At 42.5% G+C, this 21355-nt stretch overlaps 1 protein-coding gene across 1 annotated transcript in view; it reads left to right on the top strand.

Moving 5' to 3' along the window:
• The window catches only part of Pfdn2 (prefoldin 2), a 43168-nt gene that overhangs the window by 4973 nt on the left and 16840 nt on the right, over positions 1–21355 (top strand). The window contains exon 2 of the mRNA XM_080266704.1: positions 3522–3645. Coding sequence (XP_080122830.1) covers positions 3522–3645 — 124 coding nt within the window. The remainder of the gene's footprint in view (positions 1–3521; positions 3646–21355) is intronic.

Here is a 21355-nt window from a genome sequence, read left to right as displayed (position 1 = left end):
AGACGCGTAACTTTTCACTCCGTCTACCATATCATGTACATAAATTAGGAACATTACTGGCGCTAACACTGAGCCTTGTGGGATTCCACTTGTTACTTCCCTCCATCCGGACATCTTTTCCTGTATCACTGTCCTCATTTGTGTGTTTCTCAAGAAGTCACACTTCCACTCCAGGACATTTCCCTTCAGTCCTCCTATGTGTTCCAATTTCCACATTAGTTGCTTGTGGGGTACCTTGTCAAAGGCTTTCTCCAGATCTAGATACACACAATCCACCCAGCTGTCTTGCTTCTGTAATATGTCAGTCACTCTTGAGTAAAAGCTCAGCAAGTTGGAAACACATGACCTTCCACTTCTGAATCCAAACTGGCTCTCAGCCAATATATTCGTCTCCTCCAGATATCCATCTTTCTTTCAGGATTCTCTCGCACAATTTTGCAACTACGCTGGTCAGGGACACTGGTCTGTAATTCAGGGAATCTTCCTTGTTTCTTCCCTTATAAATTGGTACCACATTGGCCCTCTTCCATTCCCGAGGCACTTTCCCTTCTTCCAGAGAACACACAATTAAATCGTGAATCTTATCTGCCAGTTGTTCTCTGCATTCTTTGAGTACCCAGGTAAAGATTCCATCCAGCCCTGGGGCTTTCCTTACATCTTGAGTTTCCAGTAATTTATGCACTTCCTGCACTTCCACTTTTATGTCTTTTATCACTACATTTCTAATCACACCCTGGCCCTTTAGTGAAAAGCAATTGGAAACATTTGTTCATTATTTCAGCTTGCATTTCTGCATCTTTATAGACCTCTCCTTCTACTTTCAGTTGGGTGATTCCTTCCCTTTGTTTCAATTTGCCATTAACAAATCTATGAAACAATTTGGGTTCTTCCTTACACATGTCAGCCATTATCAAAGTTTCTCTCATCCTCTCTGCATATTTTTGTACAGTATACTCATTTCTAGCTCTTTTATATTCTTCCATTGATTTATTATTACCTCTCTTTCTGCATTTGTTCCATGCCATGTCCCTTTCTTTTTTTGCTATCATGCACCTTCTGTTAAACCAATCCTTTTCCTTGTTTTCTTTCCCACTTACTCTTGGAACATGTTTCTCCACTCCCGAATTATAGAGATCTAGAAAGATATTCCACTTCCTCTGTGTCTCTCTTGTTTCAGTGAATTTTCTCCAATCCACATTTTCGAAAAATTTCCTCAGTCCTGTAAAGTTTGCATTTCCGTAGTTGTATCTTCCCTGTCTATAAAATTCATCTCTTGGCAACATGTTCCCTTTTATCATCTGGAACTCAGTGACCACATGATCACTTTTTCCTGTAGGACACTGATATTTTAAATTTTCAACTACATCAAGTTCTTTAGTTAGTAGTAAATCTAATCTTGCTGGTGTGTCGTCTCTCCTGAATCTAGTCTCCTCTTTGACCCATTTGGTCATTATATTACTCATTGCAATATTCAGTAATATAGTGCCCCATGAATCTTCATTGCTTCCCGAGTCCCATTCCTCCCAGTTCACCTCTTTACAGTTGAAATCCCCCATCATAATTATGTTATTGCTTTTCTCAATCACATTCTTGAGATAGGTAACCATATCTGACAACATCTCCTGATATTCCTCGCCCTTCCATGCTCTTGTCTTGGGGGGAACGTATACAACTGCAGTGTCTCTCTTGCCATTCTCTCCAGTTTCTAGTTTCATATTTATTGCATTGGTCTTACCCTTTCCCAGTTCCACATTTTCCACGCTGATGTTGTTCTTTACTGCTATCATCACTCCTCCTCCCGTTTTTTCTTTTCTGTCTCTTCTCCACAATTTGTATTTGCCATCTCCCATATGGATGTCAATATCCTCACTAACTTGGTAGACTCTCTATAAAGCACATGATATCTGGTTTGTGAATCCTCAAGTAATCGTTGATTTCTAACCTTGCCGATATTAAACCGTCAGCATTAGTATATCCCACTTTCCAACTTTTTTCACTGTTCTTTATTTTCTCTTCTCTCTCTCTCTCTCTCTCTCTCTCTCTCCATCGGTACCACTTCCTTAATTTCTGATCCATAACTCCAATAAAACACTATCATCTCTTCCTCTGTTCTCTGTTCGTTTTTTGCCTTTAATAGCTCCTTTATCTTAGCTCTTTCTTCCTCATTTGCGTCTCTCCTGATCCAAACATTCTTCAGCTCTTCCTTTTCTGATAATTTCCATGTTCTGTTTATAATTTCATTTTCTGTTGCCTGAGACTTAAACTTTACTTTAAGTGGCCTTGCCCCTCCCTCCTCGTACTTTCCTAACCTAAACACTTCTTCAGTCTCTTCTTGAGCTTCGTTGTTACCCTCCATAACTACTGATACTATCTCTTTTTCCTTATTCAGTTCTTCTCTTTCCCTTTCTGACCTTACTGTCATCCGTTTTTCTTTTAGTCCTGAAATTATCATGCATTTTTTCTTGTCTGCCACATCCCTGACTAAAGATTCTCTACTTCTTAGTACCCTAACCACTTCCTTTTCCACCTTTCCCCTGCTTTGTTGTTCTATAATCTCCTTCAAATTTATATTTCCTTCCTCCTGGATTTTCTTCCACCCTTTGTGCTGCTTCTTGATTTCCTTAGTGTGTTCATCATGCATCCTTGACTTTGATTCATGCTCATCTAGTTTACTTTTCATCCTGTCCCTTTCTTCTTCCAACCTCTTATTTTCCTTCTTGAGCTGCTTTAATTTGTTAGTGACAGATTCATTACTTAACTTTAATTCCGTAACTTGCCTTTCTTGGTCAGCACTGCATGTACATAAATTATCCAACTTGTCCTTCAGTATCTTGATGTGTGTGTGTATACATTAGTGCAGAGCTGTAGTTTGTAGCAGGAGTGTGGAGTTGGAGTCGGAGTTGGAGTCAGAGTCAGGAGTTGAGGAGTCAGACACTTTTGGCTGAAGTCGGAGTCAATGAAAATATCTCCGACTTCGACTCCTTTACGTGATCAATTCTTGTTCTTGCTAGGCCAGTTGTGCCACTTCTTGGGAAATTCCCACAAATTTGTGGGAAATATTGGGTTTTGTGGGAGCTCTTGTGGGAGGACATTTCAAGCAAGGAATTTGTGGGATGTTTTTGTGGGAATATTGATTTAACGTGAATTTACGATATTATAAACACAAATAATATGGATGAGGTGAACTTGAGAATATGTAAGTAATGCAGTATCCATACTACTGTACTGCAGAAGAGGGGGAAGGGGAGGGGAGGCTGAGTCGGAGTCAGAGTTAGAGTCTTAACCTTAAAATTTCTTGGAGTCGGAGTCAGAATTTTAAAAATCCGACTCCACACCCGTTTGTAGCTTTAATTTTATACTAGGGTAACATCAGTCAGCATAATACTACACTCATTATATCATCAGTGTCTCAGTTTCACCAGAGTATCACTTCATCATTTTATCAGCTATAGGTACATGAATAGTCTTATATCCAACTACTTACTCTTTCCAGAGCACTGAATGCATATGTTTATTTGCAGGATAGTTATAGAGACTCTACAAGATGTATCACCTGAGCGCAAGTGTTTTCGTATGGTGGGTGGAGTCTTGGTGGAAAGGACAGTCACGGAGATACTCCCAGCGCTTGTCAACAACAGAGAGCAGGTAATGCAGAATAGTAGGGAATGTGAGCAGGAAAAATGCATAGATTAATAAATAAGTAGTTTATACTGTACTTGTTGAATAACCATTGCATTACTGTAACATGGATGTAGGATGCCTTCGATTTATGATGAGGATGCTTTTGAAAAAATCCACCGTACGGTAATCTCTCGATTATCCGTATGACCATCACCTGGACCATCCATTACCGGGACACTGTGATCCGGCTGTTCCAAACTATTATTCATACATTTTTCCCGCCATCCAGACAAAGTGCTTGTGTCTGTTTCAAAATTACACTCGACCCTCGATTTCCTGGACTGAAATGGGGGGAGACCAGTCCGGGAATTGCAGAAGTCCGGCCCCACATACCATTCCCCAGACTATTACCATACTTTGTCAGAATTCTCCAATATTGTCTGATTTTCTAGAGCATTCTGGAACGTAGGCTGCATATATTAGTACACGTAAAATTACGACACTGACACAATGACAAGTAATCCCTCTAATATCCGAACACCCAATACCCGAACAACCCCACTAACCGGACATAATCGTCCTGGGATCCAACATTCCCAAAATGGTCCGGGGACCCCCCCCCCTCCCCACCAAAAAAAAAAAAAAAAAAAAAAAATTCCCGCCCGTAATTTGAACTTCCCGCGTGTGGCGCGGGACAGCTTTGTTGTGGCGCGTCATTCCTGCGACGTCCGGTAGAGCGCTGCTGCATCCTCCTCACTTTCTGCCTGTCTCTCGCCACGAGTGCATGCCCGTCGTCATGGCTGCCCACATGCTCGCTTTTGTGGTGGTGCCTTACCTGCTGCAGGCACTCCTGCGCTCTCTGGCCTCATATTAGTGTGTGTGATGATGGCCCTGCCGCCTGAGAAGAGGAAGAGAGTGGTGTTGACTCTGGAGAAGAAACGGGAGATATTGGAGAAAGTAGATGCAGGGTGATCTTCTTCCTGCATCCTCTGCGAGTTCAACCTGGCCCGATCTACTTTGTTCGATATCAAGAGATCCCGAGACAAGCTCATGCAGTACACGGCTGACTTCTCGTTGAGAAGCAAACGCAACGTGGAGAGGAAGGTGATGTTTACTCCCAAGTTTGCTGTAATCGACCACTCCACTTTGATTTGGTATTGACAGCAACTTGCTGCTGGTGTGATGGTACGTGGAACGGAGCTGAAGGCTGCTGCTGAGAATTTCGCCAGGCTTCACGACACCCTAGACTTCAAGGCATCCGAGGGTTGGCTCTGCTTTCAAGTTACGGCATGGCCTTACCAACCGTAAAGCTCATTGCGAAGCTTTGGACACTAACGAGGATGGAGTCGACGAGTTTCGGCACAAGGTGAAGGGCTTGATCGACAGGGAGGGCCTCACTCTCGGTCAAGTCTACAACGCTGACGAAACTGGTTTATTCTATCGCTCTTTGCCAACGAACACTCTAGCCGAGGAGACGGAGAAGCGTGTACCTGGCCGCAAGCTCTCCAAGGAACGGATATCTGGTTTGTATTGTGCCAATGCTAACGGCATGCACCGGCTTAAGCCCGTTGTCGTTGGCCATGCAAAGCAGCCTCGTTGTCTTCGTGGGGTGATGGATGCCCTTCCTGTCGTCTGGTACCATTCTCTGAAGGCATGGTTTACAGCCCAGATCTTCAAAGACTGGTTCCACTGCCACTTCGTCAAGGAGGTCATCAATTACCAGACGAAGACACTGGGAATCCTGCACGACCAGGTAAAGGCCCTCCTTCTCCTCGACAATGCACTTGCCCACCCATGTGACAAGGACTTGGTGGCTGAGAATGGCCGGATTAGGTGCATGTTTCTACCACTTAATATGACTGCTCTCATCCAACCAATGGACCAAGGAGTGATCGTGGCAACAAAGCGCCTATACCGCCGGAAGTTCCTGGACAAGGTGATGGTTGTTCTCGAGGACGAGGACGAATGCAGGGAGGGACGGAACACATGAGGCCAGCGGACTTTGGAAAACCTTCGCCGCTACAACATCAAGTCTGCACTCTACAGCTGGGCCAGTGCATGGAAGGAAGTCCCTGTCAAGACTCTAGAAAATGGTTGGTCTCGTCTGCTTCTCGGAACGGATGTGGAGTACGATTTTCTAGGGTTTGACGTGGATGACTTCCATGCACGGCTACGTACGCATGGCGACGATGTTGATGTGGATGATGTGCGTGAGTGGTTGGATGACGACGAGGGCGATCCTGGGTATCAGACATTGTCTGATATCGAGATCGTGTCTTCAGTTGCAGGTGTCAGTACCGAGCTTGAAGATTCCGACGAGGAAGGCAACGATGATGCGGACTCCTCTCAGCATGACACTACTCCAGCCATCCCCAAGCTGAGCGCACTCTGGGAACACCTAGAGTTCGTTCTTGACTACCTGGAACACCTGGACTGCGACAGGGAGATGGGGCCCTTGGGACTTGTGGATGAAGTGCGTGCTTTCAGGCAGCGCATCATCAATCGTCAGAATCGTCGGTCCTTGTGTCAATCAACGATTGACAGTTTTTTCAGGCCCGTGACCCCCGCTGTGCCCAGCCCTGGCTCTACTCTGTTGCCTCCACAAGACAGGCCCTCATGCTCCGAGCCAAAGCCCAGCACATCAGCCACGGTGGAGTCACCGCTTGACGTGAGTTTGCGTCTGTCTTCAGAGTCGTCTGCAGTGGGTACGCCATCACCACGACCCAGCGACGCACCCCTTGGTCACCTGCCAGTGATACTCTCGGACTCTGACAGTGATTAAACAACAAGAACTTCTCCACTAGACCACACGGGAATTTACAGTGTTGTGCAGTGAAAAAAACAGTGTGTTGTGTTAAGGATTTACATTTGTGAGTGAAAAGACTAATTTGGAACAAAATTTAACGTAAATAGACTTGTTTGTTTTTGCTTTAGAAAATTATTAGAAGAATGGGAAAAGTTAAAGTGCAGAGTGCAGCACTTATTAAGTTACAATGGAGCATTAGACAAGAGTGCGCACTGTGAAGAGAACGGACTTCTGAGTGCGATTGACTAAGTTCAGTGCAAGACTTCATGAACAGTGTACTGGAAGTGCTTCAGGAAATCCTACTTACTTTCAGAGTCCGAGAGGAGGCGGTTATTCATCGAGATGGCCATGGACTTGCTGTAAGTAGGCAGAATGTTTCATACTGTACTTTTTTCCATACTATACTTACCTCATTTCACTCTTTAATGTCCTTTATTGGTGTGAATAGGGTGTTAGGAGCTATGCATGTGCAGTAGGAAGGTGTTTTTCTGAGTAAGGCTAGGTTAGGGTCCATAAGTACCAGTCCAGGAGCCAGTAACCAGAATGTTTAATATTGTATGAACCTACCTCTAAACCCTCATTTTATGCTTCTTTTGCATTTATTTCAGTCATTTATGTGCCTTATTGGTGTGATTTGGGTCTTAAATAGGTGCTATGCATGTCCAGAGGAAGTTGTATAGGTGTTTCTGTGAGTTAGAGTCCATAAGTACAAGTCCATAAGCTGGGGCCCGATATCCGGACAGGACCAGTATCTGGACCTGCCTATGGCCCTATTATGTCGGATATTGGAGGAATTACTGTATATATATACAGTGTATATATATATATATATATATATATATATATATATATATATATATATTTATACATACATACATACATATATATATACATACATATATACATATATATATACATACATACATTTATACAGGAAGCTCGCCCCCAACGCTTGGGTTTCGTTCCTAACATGGAGCGTTCGGCGCGAAACCGCATAAGTTTTAACTACTCCTTTTTTTGCTCCCTAGATCTCCTAAACGTGGTCTTTTGCTGTTATCTGCCATTGGTAATCAATATAAAGCACTTTAAGTGGTTAGAAGGTTTATTTAATGTTATAACTTACAAATACAGTACTGCACAGCAAAACTTTGACATACAAATACGTAAACACAAGGCAACATTCCGATGCCGAAACCAGTCGGCGTCGGAATGTTGCCTTTTGTTTACGTATTTGTATGTCAAAGTTTTGGTGTGCAGTACTGTATTTGTAAGTTATAACATTAAATAAACCTTTTAACCACTTAAAGTGCTTCATATGGATTACCAATGGCAGATAACGGCAAAATACCACGTTTAGGGAGTCTAGGGAGCAAAATGGTTTCTGGACCATTCGCTGTCAAGCCAGTTCGCCGTCACAACAATAACAAGACAACATAGACTTTGATGGATCCCCCTGAAATATAGTTATTAAAGTATTGATTAATTAATAATAAGTTTATTTATAAAAGTATTGATGAATTAATATATTTATAGAATGACGAGGAATCATACAGGGTGCGAATTGTCCTGATGGGGAATCGTTCATGTTTTGATGGGGAATTGACATGATGGTGAATTGTCTTGGAACCTACCGATCGTGTGTAATCTATAACTGGTTACAAGGCTTTATTTAATGCTTTAACTTTCTTTAAGTGCTTTAACTTACAAGTGCATACCAGAATAGTAAATATTTAACTTACATATACAATACTGTGGAAAAGCAGTACATCAAATATTTAACAAACAAATAAAAAAGGTAATATTCTGACGCCAGCAGAAAACTGGTTATAAGACTTTATTTCTTGCATGAACGTTATTTAATAATACTTTAACTTGCACATAAACTTACCAGAACAGTACTGTAAATATTTAACTTACAAATACAGCACTAAGGAAAAGCAGTACAGCGAATCACATCACGTGATCAAAACAAACCGTGCGTGCTGAGCTGACGTTCAAGGATTTGGCCTATCAAAGGCCTCTCTTGCGTAAATATATAGTTTTCGTAATGGTCCGTTAATCTTACGTTATTTTATACATATCCCAGCACTAACCGTGTATAATTGCGAGCGCGTTCCGTGAGAACGTGTTCCGTGCGAGTTACCTGTATATACATACATATATATATATATATATATATATATATATATATATATATATATATACTGTACAGTATATATACATATAAATATATATATATATATATATATATATATATATATATATATATATATATATATATATATATATCTATCTGTCTGTCTGTTGCCAGACACCATAATCCCATAAGGGGTGGCCATTTGATACTGAGTTATTTGTTTTATGGGGAGGGGCACTAACCCTCCACCAACCCACTTGTTGACATGTAGGGAGCACTTATGGCTTGGTTATATGGTTACCACCCAGCATTGTAAATGGTTTCTTGGCTTACAGGAAACCATTTGGCTTGTCACTCAATGTAAAGCCACCTGTAAAGGAAAGAAAAGCAATAAGAAGTGACAGGAAAGACGGGAGAAATAGGAAGAGAGGAGGACAGGCACAGAAAAAGAATGATAAAGGCTAAGGAAGAAGTAGGCATATATATATATATATATATATATATATATATATATATATATATATATATATACGTATATACATACATATATATACACATACGAGACCAACCATTTTCTAGAGTCTTGACAGGGACTTCCTTCCATGCACTGGCCCAGTTGTAGAGTGCAGACTTGATGTTGTAGCGGTGAAGGTTTTCCAAAGTCCGCTGGCCTCGTGTGTCCCGTCCCTTCCTGCGCTCGTCCTCGTCCTCGAGAAAAACCATCACTTCGTCCAGGAACTTCCGGCGGTATAGGCGCTTTGTTGCCATGATCACTCCTTGGTCCATTGGTTGGATGAGAGCAGTCGTATTAGGTGGCAGAAACATGCACCTAATCCGGCCATTCTCAGCCACCAAGTCCTTGTCGCACGGGTGGGCAGGTGCATTGTCGAGGAGAAGGAGGGCCTTTACCTGGTCGTGCGGGATTCCCAGTGTCTTCGTCTGGTAATTGATGACCTCCTTGATGAAGTGGCAGTGGAACCAGTCTTTGAAGATCTGGGCTGTAAACCATGCCTTCAAAGAATGGTACCAGACGACAGGAAGGACATCCATCACCCCACGAAGACACTGAGGCTGCTTTGCACGGCCAACAACAACGGGCTTAAGCCGGTGCATGCCGTTAGCATTGGCACAACACAAAGCAGATATCTATTCCTTCGAGAGCTTGCGGCCAGGTACACGCTTCTCCGTCTCTTCGGCTAGAGTGTTCGTTGACAAAGAACGATAGAATAAACCAGTTTCGTCAGCGTTGTAGACTTGACCGAGAGTGAGGCCCTCCCTGTTGATCAAGCCCTTCACCTTGTGCCGAAATTCGTCAGCTCCATCCTCGTTAGTGTCCAAAGCTTCGCCATGAGCTTTACGGTTGGTAAGGCTATTCTGTAACTTGAACGCGTAGAGCCAACCCTCGGATGCCTTGAAGTCTAGGGCGTTGTGAAGCCTGGCGAAATTCTTAGCAGCAGCCTTCAGCTCCATTCCACGTACCATCACACCAGCAGCACGTTGCTGTCGATAGCAAATCAACGTGGAGCGGTCGATTTCAGCAAACTTGGGAGTAAACATCACCTTCCTCTCCACGTTGCATTTGCTTCTCGACGAGAAGTCAGCCGTGTACTGCATGAGTTTGTCTAGGGATCTCTTGATATCGAACAAAGTAGATCGGACCAGGTTGAACTCGCGGAGGATGCGGGAAGAAGACCACCCCGCATCTACTTTCTCCAATATCTCCCGTTTCTTCTCCAGGGTCAACACCACTCTCTTCCTCTTCGCAGGCAGTGGAGCCATTATCACACACACTAATAGGAGGCCCGAGAGCAGCAGGAGTGCCTGCAGCAGGTAAGGCACCACCACAAAAGCAAGTACGTGGGCAGCCATAACGACGAGCGTGCACTCGTGGCGAGAGACAGGCGGAAAGTGGGGAGGATGCAGCGATGCTCTATCAGACGTCGGAGGAATGACGCGCCACAACAAAGCTGTCCTGCGCCGCCCGCGGCAAGTTCAAATTACGAGCGGGATTTTTTTATTTTTTATTTTTTTTTATTTATTTATTTTTTTTTATCCCAGGACGATTATGTCCGGTTAGTGGGGATGTTCAGATATTGGGCGTTTAGATATTAGAAGGATTACTGTATATATATACATAGATACTGTATATATATACTGTATATATATATATATACTGTATATATATATATATATATATATATATATATATATATATATGTATATATATATATATATATATACATGTACAGTAATCGCTCATTTATCGAGACCTAATAAAGCCAAAGGCATGTCCGGATAGGGGCAAGATCTGGATAATGAACGCTATTCCCCTACCTAACCCAGACCCTGCCTATACCCACCTCCAACCTATACCTGACTTATGTACGCAGTACCTATGGTTAATTTGGCGGTGTTTTCCTGGAATGCAGGCATATTTAGACATCGAAACACACATAAGAATGTCCAGAGTAGTGCTAAACACCAAGAAAACCAAGAAAAAAAAAATGAAAACCAAAAACATCCTACCTATGCACCACTGTATGTACAGTATCCCTTCTAATTTTGGCAGTTTTCACGTCAATCTGCCACATTTAGACATCAGAACACACGTAGGAATATCCAAAGTAATGCTAAACAAGAAAGCCAGAAGGAAAACTACTGAAAACCAACAAAAAAAAACACCCTACCTATACACCACTGTATGTACACTATCCCTCCTAATTTTGGTACTGTTTTCAGGTCAGTCTGCCACATTTCGACATCAAAACACACATAGGAATAAACAAAGTAATGCTAAGCGCCAAGGAAGCTATCAAAAGAAAAACACTGAAAACCAAAAAACACCTACCCCCTGAGGGTAGTTGGGTTTTTCAAGAATACTCCCCCAATATCCCTGCTTGTCGTAAAAGGCGACTAAAAGGGTTGGTGGAGGGTTAGTGCCCCTCCCCGGAAAACAACTAACTAAAAAAACAAACAAGAAGCCTCGGACAAGGACTGACCGAACGATGACGACCCAGGACCGGACAAAGTACTTGGTACTGGCTACATGGAATGTAAGAGGAGCGAATGATGCGGTGAAAGAGAGAGAGATTGTCCAGGTGCTTGAGGGTGCGAAAGTGGATGTATGTGGAATAACAGAAACAAAATGGAGAGGAGAAAGTGTGAGAGAATGGGAGTATGGATGGGGTATATGTGCAGGAGTAGGTGAGAATGAGAGGGCAAAGGAAGGAGTATGTATAGTTGTGAGTAAAAGATGGAAGAAGAGCATAAGACAGTATGGATCAGTTGGGTCAAGGATTGTGTGAGTAAAGTTGAAAGTTGGAATACAAATGTGGGCGATTGTGTGTGTGTATGCTCCAACACAAGATCGTGCCAGCAGAGTGAGAGGAGAGTTCTGGAGAAATATGGAAGTGTGCATGGAAAAGTTTGGAAGGAATTAGAGAGTGTTTTTGATTGGTATTATGAATGGTAAAGTAGGGAATGTGAAGGTGGATGGAATAGTTGGTGAGTGGGGTGTGCCTGCTGAGATAGATGAAAATGGCAGTGTGTTAGTGGACATTTGTGCTGGGAGGGGGTTGGTGATAGCCAATACCCTCTTCAGGCATAAAATGATGCACAGGTACACATGGCGAGTGATGAGAAGGGTGGGTGGTGAACTGAATGAAAGGTAGGGAATGATTGATTATGTGTGTGTGGATGAAAGGATTCGAAGATGTGTAATGGATGCAAAAGCTTATAGAGGTTCGGAGAGTGGACTTTCTGACTACTACTTGGTGGTGGCCAGAATTAGGATCCAAGTAAGATGGAGGAATAGAAGAAGGGAAAGACGAGAGGAAGGAGTAGTTGCAAGGAGAGTGGAAAGGTTACAAGAGGATGAGAAAAAGGCAGAGTATAAGAGAGAAGTGGAGGAACGATTGGGCAAATATGAATTGGAGCAGATGGGGGATGTGGAAGGTGTGTGCTGGATATTTTTAGAAATATGTGCAGTGAGGTGGAGGGGGGAAGAGGGAGGGAGAGGCCGAGGATGAGATGGAGGGATGGGGTGGAGAGGTATATGAGAGAGGGGGGTGTGAGTTGGGAGCAGGGCAGTGAAATGGCGGGGGACAGGGCGACTTGGAGGCGATTTGTTTGTGGCCACCCCAAACGGGATTGAGGCGTCTGGCAATAGATAGATAGATAGATGTGCAGCATGTGATGTGGTGTGTGGGAGGAAGAGAAGTTGGAGGGGGGTGCAAGGAACAGCGTGGTGGACTGAAGAGGTGAGACAAGCTGTGGCACAAAAGAAGAAAGCATACAATGAATGGATGAGAAATAGGGGCGTGGAAGAATTTAAGAGGCAGAAGAGAGAGTTATATGTAGAAAGAAAGGGAGAGGTGAAAAGATTAGCAAGAGAGAGTAAGAAGAGAGTGGATGAGGAATATGGAAGGAATTTGAGTGTAAAGTGGAGGGACTGTAAGAAAATGTTCTGGAAAGAGGTGAAGAGAGTAAGACAGGGTGGAAGTGAGGTTAGCAGGGGAGTGAAAGATAAAAATGATAGATTACTAGTGGAGAAGGGAGAAAAAGTGAGCAGATGGAGAGAACACTTTAAGGAATTGTTGAACATAGAGGATGGAAGTAATGCGAGTATAAGTGGCTGGGGAGCGGCTAGGAGAAGGAGGGAGGTGAGAAGACAGGAAGAAATCAGTAGGATAGAAGTTGTGGAAGCAATGAAGAAAGTTAAATTGGGGAAAGCCCCAGGAATTGATGGAGTGTGTGGTGAAATGCTGAAGCATGGGGGAGAGATAGTAGTAGAATGGATGTGGAAGATGTGCAGATTGGCCTGGGAGGAAGGTAGAGTCCCGGAAGATTGGAAGTCAGGTATAATTATTCCCTTGTACAAAGGAAAAGGGGAAAAAGAAGTGTGTGGTAATCATAGGGGCATTTGTCTTCTTAGTATAATAGGAAAAGTGTATGGTAGGATACTTATTGACAGAGTTAGAGAAAGAACAGAGGAATTAGTTGGAGAAGAACAGGGAGGCTTTAGGAAGGAAAGAGGTTGTGTAGATCAGATATTCATTCTTAGATCTTTAGTGGAAAAGTTTCCAAAGAAGGGAAAGAAGTTGTATGCGGCTTTCATGGATTTGGAGAAAGTATATGACAGGGTGGATAGACAAGGATTGTGGAAAGTGTTAAGAATATATGGAGTAGATGGGAAGTGGTTGAATGCTGTGAAGAGTATGTATGATGGTGCTAAGGCTGCAGTGCGTGTGGATGGTGAACTAAGTGAATTTTTCTCTTTGAAGGTTGGGTTGAAACAGGGATGTGTCATGTCTCCATGGTTGTTCAATCTGTACGTGGATGGGGTAATAGAAGAGGTACAAGGTAGGGTAGTGGATGTTGGAGTGGCCCTGGTGAGAGAGGATAATGTTTGGAAACTCCCTGTACTGTTGTTTGCAGATGATACTGTGTTGTTGAGTGAAGACAAAGGGGAGCTGCAAGGCTTGGTGGATGTATTTGGGAGAGTGTGTAAGAAACGGAATCTAAAGGTGAATGTAGGGAAGAGTAAAGTGAAGGTCTTTGAGAGAGGTGAAGTCAGTGAATGTACAGCGAGGTTGGATGGTGAGGAATTGGAAAATGTGAGTACGTTTAAGTACTTGGGTAGTGTGATGAGTAAGGATGGAGGTTGGGAGGGTGAAGTGTTTGAAAGGTTACAGCAGAGAAGAAAGGTTGCTGGTTCTTCGAAAGCAGTGATAAGAAACAGGGAAGTGAGCATGGAAGTGAAAAAGTTACTACATGACAGTATTGTGATACCAACTCTAAAGTATGGAAGTGAAGCTTGGACGTTGCTGGAAGGACACAAGTCAAGAGTGAGAGCAATGGAAATGAGTTACCCGGTATTTAAGAGGAGCCTGTGGAGTCACATGGAGAGACAGGCTGATGAATGAGGATATAAAGGAGCGTTGTGGTGTGGATGTGGATGTGATAGGAAGCGTTATGAGGAACACACTGTGGTGGTTTGGCCATGTGGAGAGGATGGAGGGTGAAAGACTGACAAAGAGAGTGTATGTGAGTGAGGTGGAGGGGGGAAGAGGGAGGGGGAGGCCGAGGATGAGATGGAGGGATGGGGTGGAGAGGTATATAAGAGAGGGGGGTGTGAGTTGGGAGCAGGGCAGTGAAATGGCGGGAAACAGGGTGACGTGGAGGCAATTTATTTGTGGCCACCCCAAACGGGATTGAGGCGTCTGGCAATAGATAGATAGACCTACCTATGTACTGTATGTCTGTAAGCACAGCACCTCTCCTTATTTTGGTACTGTTTTCAGGGCAATCTGCCATATTTAGACATCAAAACACACATAGGAATTTCTTAAGTAATGCTAAAGACCAAGAAAATCATGAAAAAAAAAAAGAAACACTGAAAACCAAAAAACACCCGACTTAAACACGACTGTATGTACAGTACCCCTTCTAATTTTGGCACTCAGTCTACCGCATTTAGACATCAAAACATGCATAGGAATATCTAAAGTAATGCAAAACACCAAGAAAACCTTGAAAATACCATTGAAAACTAAACAACCCCTGACTTATACACTACTGTATGTACAGTACCCTTCCGAATTTTCGCTCTGTTTTTCAATCTGCCATATGTAGATATCGATAGGGAGAGCTGGAGCTCCCTTTTCACCAGCCCTCAGGACTTGATCCTGACCATCTCCCTTTTCTGAACATTTTCAGTGCATTCATTTACACATGGAGTAGGCCAGCATGCTCTCATAATACCTCTACCTTCAACTGTCTACACCACACTACATGCACATAACATATCACACCTTCTGTTCACATCTTTAGTAATGGCCGCTGCAATCTTACTGTCAAATGAGGTGGTACCTCGGATTGCCACCACCGGCAGGGTAGGGCTGGAGGCACAGGGTCCTCCCGGTCGCCATCAAGCGACTGTGCCGGCAGCGACTGTTGCTATTTCCGGGAATGCTCGTCGGCGAAGAGGTGACGGTGCGGCCTTATTCTTTACCAACATCCGCGGCCTTACCACAAATTTAAACTCAGTTCATTTTTTCCTTCAGTCCATATCCCCTTTGGCCCTTTTCCTCACAGAACCACAAATCTCACCCTCTACCAATATATCTCCATTTTGTTTTCCCGGTTACCATCTCCTTACAAACTTTCGTAACAAGGGCGGCACCTGTTGTTACATCAAATCCCAATATGCAGTTGACACTATTTTAAACTTCACTTCATCCAGTTTTGATTACTCATTATATAAATTAATTGCCAAAACATTACCAAATATATCTGTGTAGTTTATCGTTCCCCCAATGCTTCTTCGGAACCCAGTGTATTTGATTCCATATCCACTCAGTTGAGTAACCTTGACCTTGCCCTTGGCAATGAAATAACCATTTTGGATGATTTTAACATACACAATGTTGAATGGTTATTGCATTCTGCCTGGACTGACGATGCTGGTCTAGAGTGCGAGCTGTTTGCGGAATCGTTTAATCTCACCCAGTTGGTAAAGCAACCAACCAGAATACCTGATAATCCTGACCATAATGCCCATCTCTTGGATTTATTCTTGACAAATAATCCAGATCAATACAGGATAGAGGTACTGTCACCACTTGGATCCTCTGACCACAATCTCATCAAAGCCTCATTAGTTAACCCTCCTACACCTCCCCATTCTGAACCTGTCAGGGTGACCCGATGGCTTTTTGACAGGGCAGAGTGGGATGGATTTAGAAATTATCTTGCTGATGTTCCATGGCAGTCTTTCTTCTCTAGTGATCCCAATTCTACCCAGTCCCACATTTGCGACTTAATACTAGCTGGTATGGATTTATTCATACCAAGTCAACAATTCACTAAAAGATCAAACTCTCCAAAATGGTTTGATGGCAATTGTGCCAGAGCAACAGCCCAAAAGTCATTAGTATATAACTCTTACTTAAAATAAAAAACATCTGAATCACTCTCCCAATTTAAAATTGCTAGAAATCATTCAAAGGCTGTATTAAATCTATCTACATCAAACTTTCTTCAAAAGCAAGCATCAAAACTACTTAACAACCCTAAAGACAATAGAATATTCTGGTCAACTCTTAATTCTTTCAATAATAACTTTAACAAGTCATCTTCCATTCCCCCACTAAAGTCTTCAGATGGCATTATTACAAATGACCCACGTGGGAAAGCAGATATCTTTGCTAGTACCTTTGCCAGAAATTCTACCATAGATGATACCAGCCAGAATGTCTCAGTACTGGAACTTGACTCTCCCGAAATTGCCCCACTTAAAATACAGACAAAATACGTAAAATCCATCCTAGACAATTTACCTACCAACAAAGCTCCAGGCCCAGATGGAATTCCGCCAACTGTTTTGAAAAAGTGTTCCCCTGAACTTGCCTCTGTCCTTGCTAAATTATTCAGACTATGCATACGTACTTCTTTATTCCCATATTCATGGAAAGAAGCCAATATCCACCCAGTTCCGAAGAAAGGAAGTTCGTCTGACCCCTCCATTTACAGACCTATAGCTGTCACATCTTCTCTTGGTAAGGTATTTGAAACTTTAATTATTAAGCATATTGTTAAACATCTTGAATCCAACAACTTAATGAGTGATAGACAATACAGTTTTCGCCACGAAAGATCCATCGTTGACATACTCAGTCTCTTAACTCATACCATCCATCAATCAATTGATCTTTTTGGAGAAACTCATGCAGTAGCTCTTGATATCTCTAAATCTTTCGACAGAGTATGGCACCGTTCCCTGCTGTCCAAACTCCCTTGCTATGGACTAATGTCTTTTGTTCCTTTGATTTCTTCTTATCTTAGTGACAGGAAAATAAGAGTAAAAGTAGATGATGTATATTCGAATTTCCACTCAATTAACGCCGGCGTGCCGCAGGGATAAGTTCTGGCGCCAACCCTATTTCTGTTTCATATTAATGATCTCTTATCTGTCACTCACAATCACATTCACTCATATGCAGATGACAACACTACATAGTTCATTCACACTCAGACATCCATTTACAAAGTCTAATATCTCTACCTCTCAACTCAGTACAGCCATCTCCATAAATCAAGATCTATCTACAATCAGTGAATGGGGACAAAACAACCTTGTCTCTTTTAATGCTAGTAAAACTAAATATATACAGTTTACTAATAGACAGATATTGCCAGATTCGTACATTACCTTCAGTGCTACTAATATTCCCATCTCCAAAAGTATTGAAATTCTTGGTGTCTCACTTAACAGTGCCCTCAGCTGGACCTCTCATGTCAGATCACTTGCTAAAACCGCCTCAAAGAAACTTGGATTATTGTACAGAGTCCGTAACTTCTTCGCCAATGAGCAGTTAGCTATAATTTATAAGAGTCATGTGCGCTCTCAGCTTGAATATTGCTCACCCTTGTGGAATGGTTGTGGAGAGGTTGCATTAAGACAACTAGACAAAATTCAGAATAAAGCTGTTAGAATCATTAACAACCCTGCCATTACATACAAACTACCTCCCCTGCAAGTAAGAATGAATGTTGCCTCCCTTGCATTATTTTACAGATATTTTTTTGGCAAATGCTCAGACGAAGTTGCGTCCATGGTGCCACCTCTCCATGCCTTCCCTCGTGCTACATGGGCATCTGGTATTGCTCATGACTGGAATGTCACTCAACCATATTGCAGAACTTCTGCCTATCAGAATTCTTTCATTCCCCGAACTGCATCTCTCTGGAACTCGCTTCCCCAGAGTTGTTTTCCCTCCAAATTTCAACCCACAACTGTTCAAGTCTAACTGTTACAGATATTTTATGAACAGAGGACACCAGTAATCTGGTGTATGGATTATTTTGTTTTTCCTTCCTACATTCTGTTATTAAAAAAAAAAAAAAAAAAAAAAAAAAAAATGATATTAATGCTAAACATCATGAAAGCAATGCATAAACAACAAAAATCCACAAAAAAACTGACGGCGGTTTGAAAATCTGTTGTCTGTGACGAGTGATTGCTCCATGGGCTCAAAAAAAAAAAAAAAAAAACACGGTCACGTATGCCACTGTAAATTAGTTATATTGGTATAAATCGTATACTGTTATCTTTGCTGGTGTTTATGCTATAAGGTAAGCAAATAAAAATACATAAAACTGACAAGTAAGAGTTTTTAAAAAATTGAAGCAGGAATAAAGTGTTCAAGAGTAAAACTTACCTTCATATAACTTCCCACCATCCTAATTCAAAATTTTGCCAGCATCTTCCAAGAGTTAAGGATATGTCTAGATGCAGAGTTTCATGAGCCTTCTCTTAGTCACCACAGAATTTCCATACGACCAATAGTAGTCGAATAAGTCCCAAAAAACTTTTAAAACTCAAGTATCAGTGCTATCACCACAGAAGAGGGTATAGACAGAGGGAGTGAGGGGGGAGCTGGGAGGGTATGGAGGAGGGAAGGGAGGGAGGGGGGGAGAGGCAAGGCTGTGGGCAGGATTCTCCTCCTTCTGTCAACAAGCAGACAGGTGCTTTTGGTGTACATTTGCTCATGGCTTGCGGTCTGTTAGACGCCGAATGGCGATGTGGAAATGCAGTGCATCGAGACCGGGGTACTTCGGACGGCTGCTGTCGCCAAACATGTACTCATGGCTTGTTGTTTGTGTTCATTGGAGTTGGTGGTTGGGGAAGACTTAGCCCCAGTGGCTGCGTGATATTAGACATTTGGTGGGGAATGCGCACAGACATTTTGACACCACTTGCAGGTTCCAATCATATTACGCGTGTGCTGCAGGTTCGTTGGGAGTGATACGACAAGTGCACGATTTTGAACATTCTGTACAGGGTCAGATGGTCATTTTAGCACTGGTTGTGGGTTACAGACAACTACCTGCTCACGGCTCGAGCTCAGTGGCCACAATACTTAATGTTTGGGCATGTTGGCTGTCTTGCCGAAGTTCTTGGGCTCTTTTACGTCTGGATAAGACTGTAACAAGTAAATTTGGAAAATGATTTAATAGAGCCAAGGCCCAGCGTCTGATTACTGAACACGTTCGGATAATGAACATCCGGATAATTGAAGGATTGCTGTATGTATATCTATCTTTCTATCTATCTATATACTGTAGATATATATATATATATATGTATATATATGTCTATCTATTGCCAGACACCATATATATATATAGAGAGAGAGAGAGAGAGAGAGAGAGAGTAATCCCTGTACTATCCGGACTCACCACTTACCGGACATTGTGGGCCTGGACCTTCGGAGTCCAAAAATGGCCAAAAAAAAGAAAAAAATCCCCCCAGAATCCTAATTTTTTTCCCACTCGTAATTTGAAATTGCGCGTGGCGCCAAACAGCTGTTTACACCATGGCCTCATCACCCCTTCCTTCCTCCCTCCTCCCCAGTCAGGGTTGCCATTTGGTATTTTTCATTGCCAAATGTGGGCCAATTCGGTATTGAAAAGTTCGTTTGGTAGTGAATCAGCATGATCCATTACCAAACAGATTTTTCACATGTATGAAGATATAGAGAATGGAGGCAGTGGACCGCCTGCTTTTTTTGATTAATCTGCTAGCAAGGGTTCTCAACCTTTTTAATCTTATGTACCCCTTGAAGTCTCTCAGTATTGGTCACGTACCCCTTACCCACAATGCAGCATCAGGAAGGGTAAAAAGAAATGCATGATTTATTGACTTAGTTTATTAAGTCTAAATTGTGTTATATATGTGGAGCAGACAAACTTTTCAATTAATGTGAATATGTCACTATGAGGTAGTGTTGATAGGAACTAGTTACTGTCATAGAGAAACACTATGTGACTGGCTGCTAGCATGCAATACATTTACTAAAACAGAACTATAGCAGACAGTTTTCGATCATTGTGACAGTGAACTAGTACTGCTTGCAGCTAGTTGCAACTTGTAACTAGTAACAGTGATAGGTAAGTCACTGTGTGTGTGAATAGCATAAAAATAATAATAAAGCATAACTAAATCAGACACATTTTTCCAATAACTGTGGCTGTGAGGTAGTGGTGCTATATACAGCTTATAACTAGTTACTCATGGGGAAATTACTGTGTGCGTGACTAGTGTCACTAGCATGAAAAAAAAGTAACAAAATAGAATTAAGAAGGCTTTGTGTTCCACTGACTGCGAACTAATGCTGATTGTTAAGCCTCGCAACTAGTTATTAGTAACTAGTTACTTACTCATAGGGAAGTCAGTGTGTGTGACTGCATTAAAATACAAGTATATACTAATTCAGTGAGATGGTTGGGCCTGTTTCTTTGCTACCAACAAGTCAATCCTCGGCACAGTCTTTGAAAGAGCCACTCTTATGTCGTCTTTGACTGCAAGACGTGAACGTAACTTGTTTTTAATCAAGCACAGTGCTGAGAATCCCTGCTCACAGCGGTATGTAGAAGGAAACCATTACCAGTTATTATGGCTGCAGTGTAGGCACACGACTTCGTAGCCGCAAGCAAAATCCATGACAACTTAAATTAGGGAAAAAAAATCAGACAACAAATACACTGGAAACCTGAGGGTGAGGGTAGTGAGGGAAGAGTGGTGAGTGGGTGACAGTGAGAGGCGAACAGTGCGTCTCACTTTGATACCTGCTCGGTACGCGTGAGGAGATACGTGATCGATAGAAACGAGCAAGGGTGACTACTGTATTATGGGTTTGCAAGGTTGTGTGGCAAGTGTAGTCCAAGAGAGCTTTCTCTCAAATGACATAACTCCAAGAGTTTCCTTGTTAACGTTGTCACTTAGTGTC

Source organism: Coenobita brevimanus, chromosome 21 (genome assembly GCF_032717465.1).
Source record: "Coenobita brevimanus isolate Jiangsu-jjx chromosome 21, ASM3271746v2, whole genome shotgun sequence".
NCBI classification, from domain to species: domain Eukaryota; kingdom Metazoa; phylum Arthropoda; class Malacostraca; order Decapoda; family Coenobitidae; genus Coenobita; species Coenobita brevimanus.
Note: the sequence above shows the minus strand (reverse complement) of the source record. Positions and strands in the feature narration are given on the sequence as shown.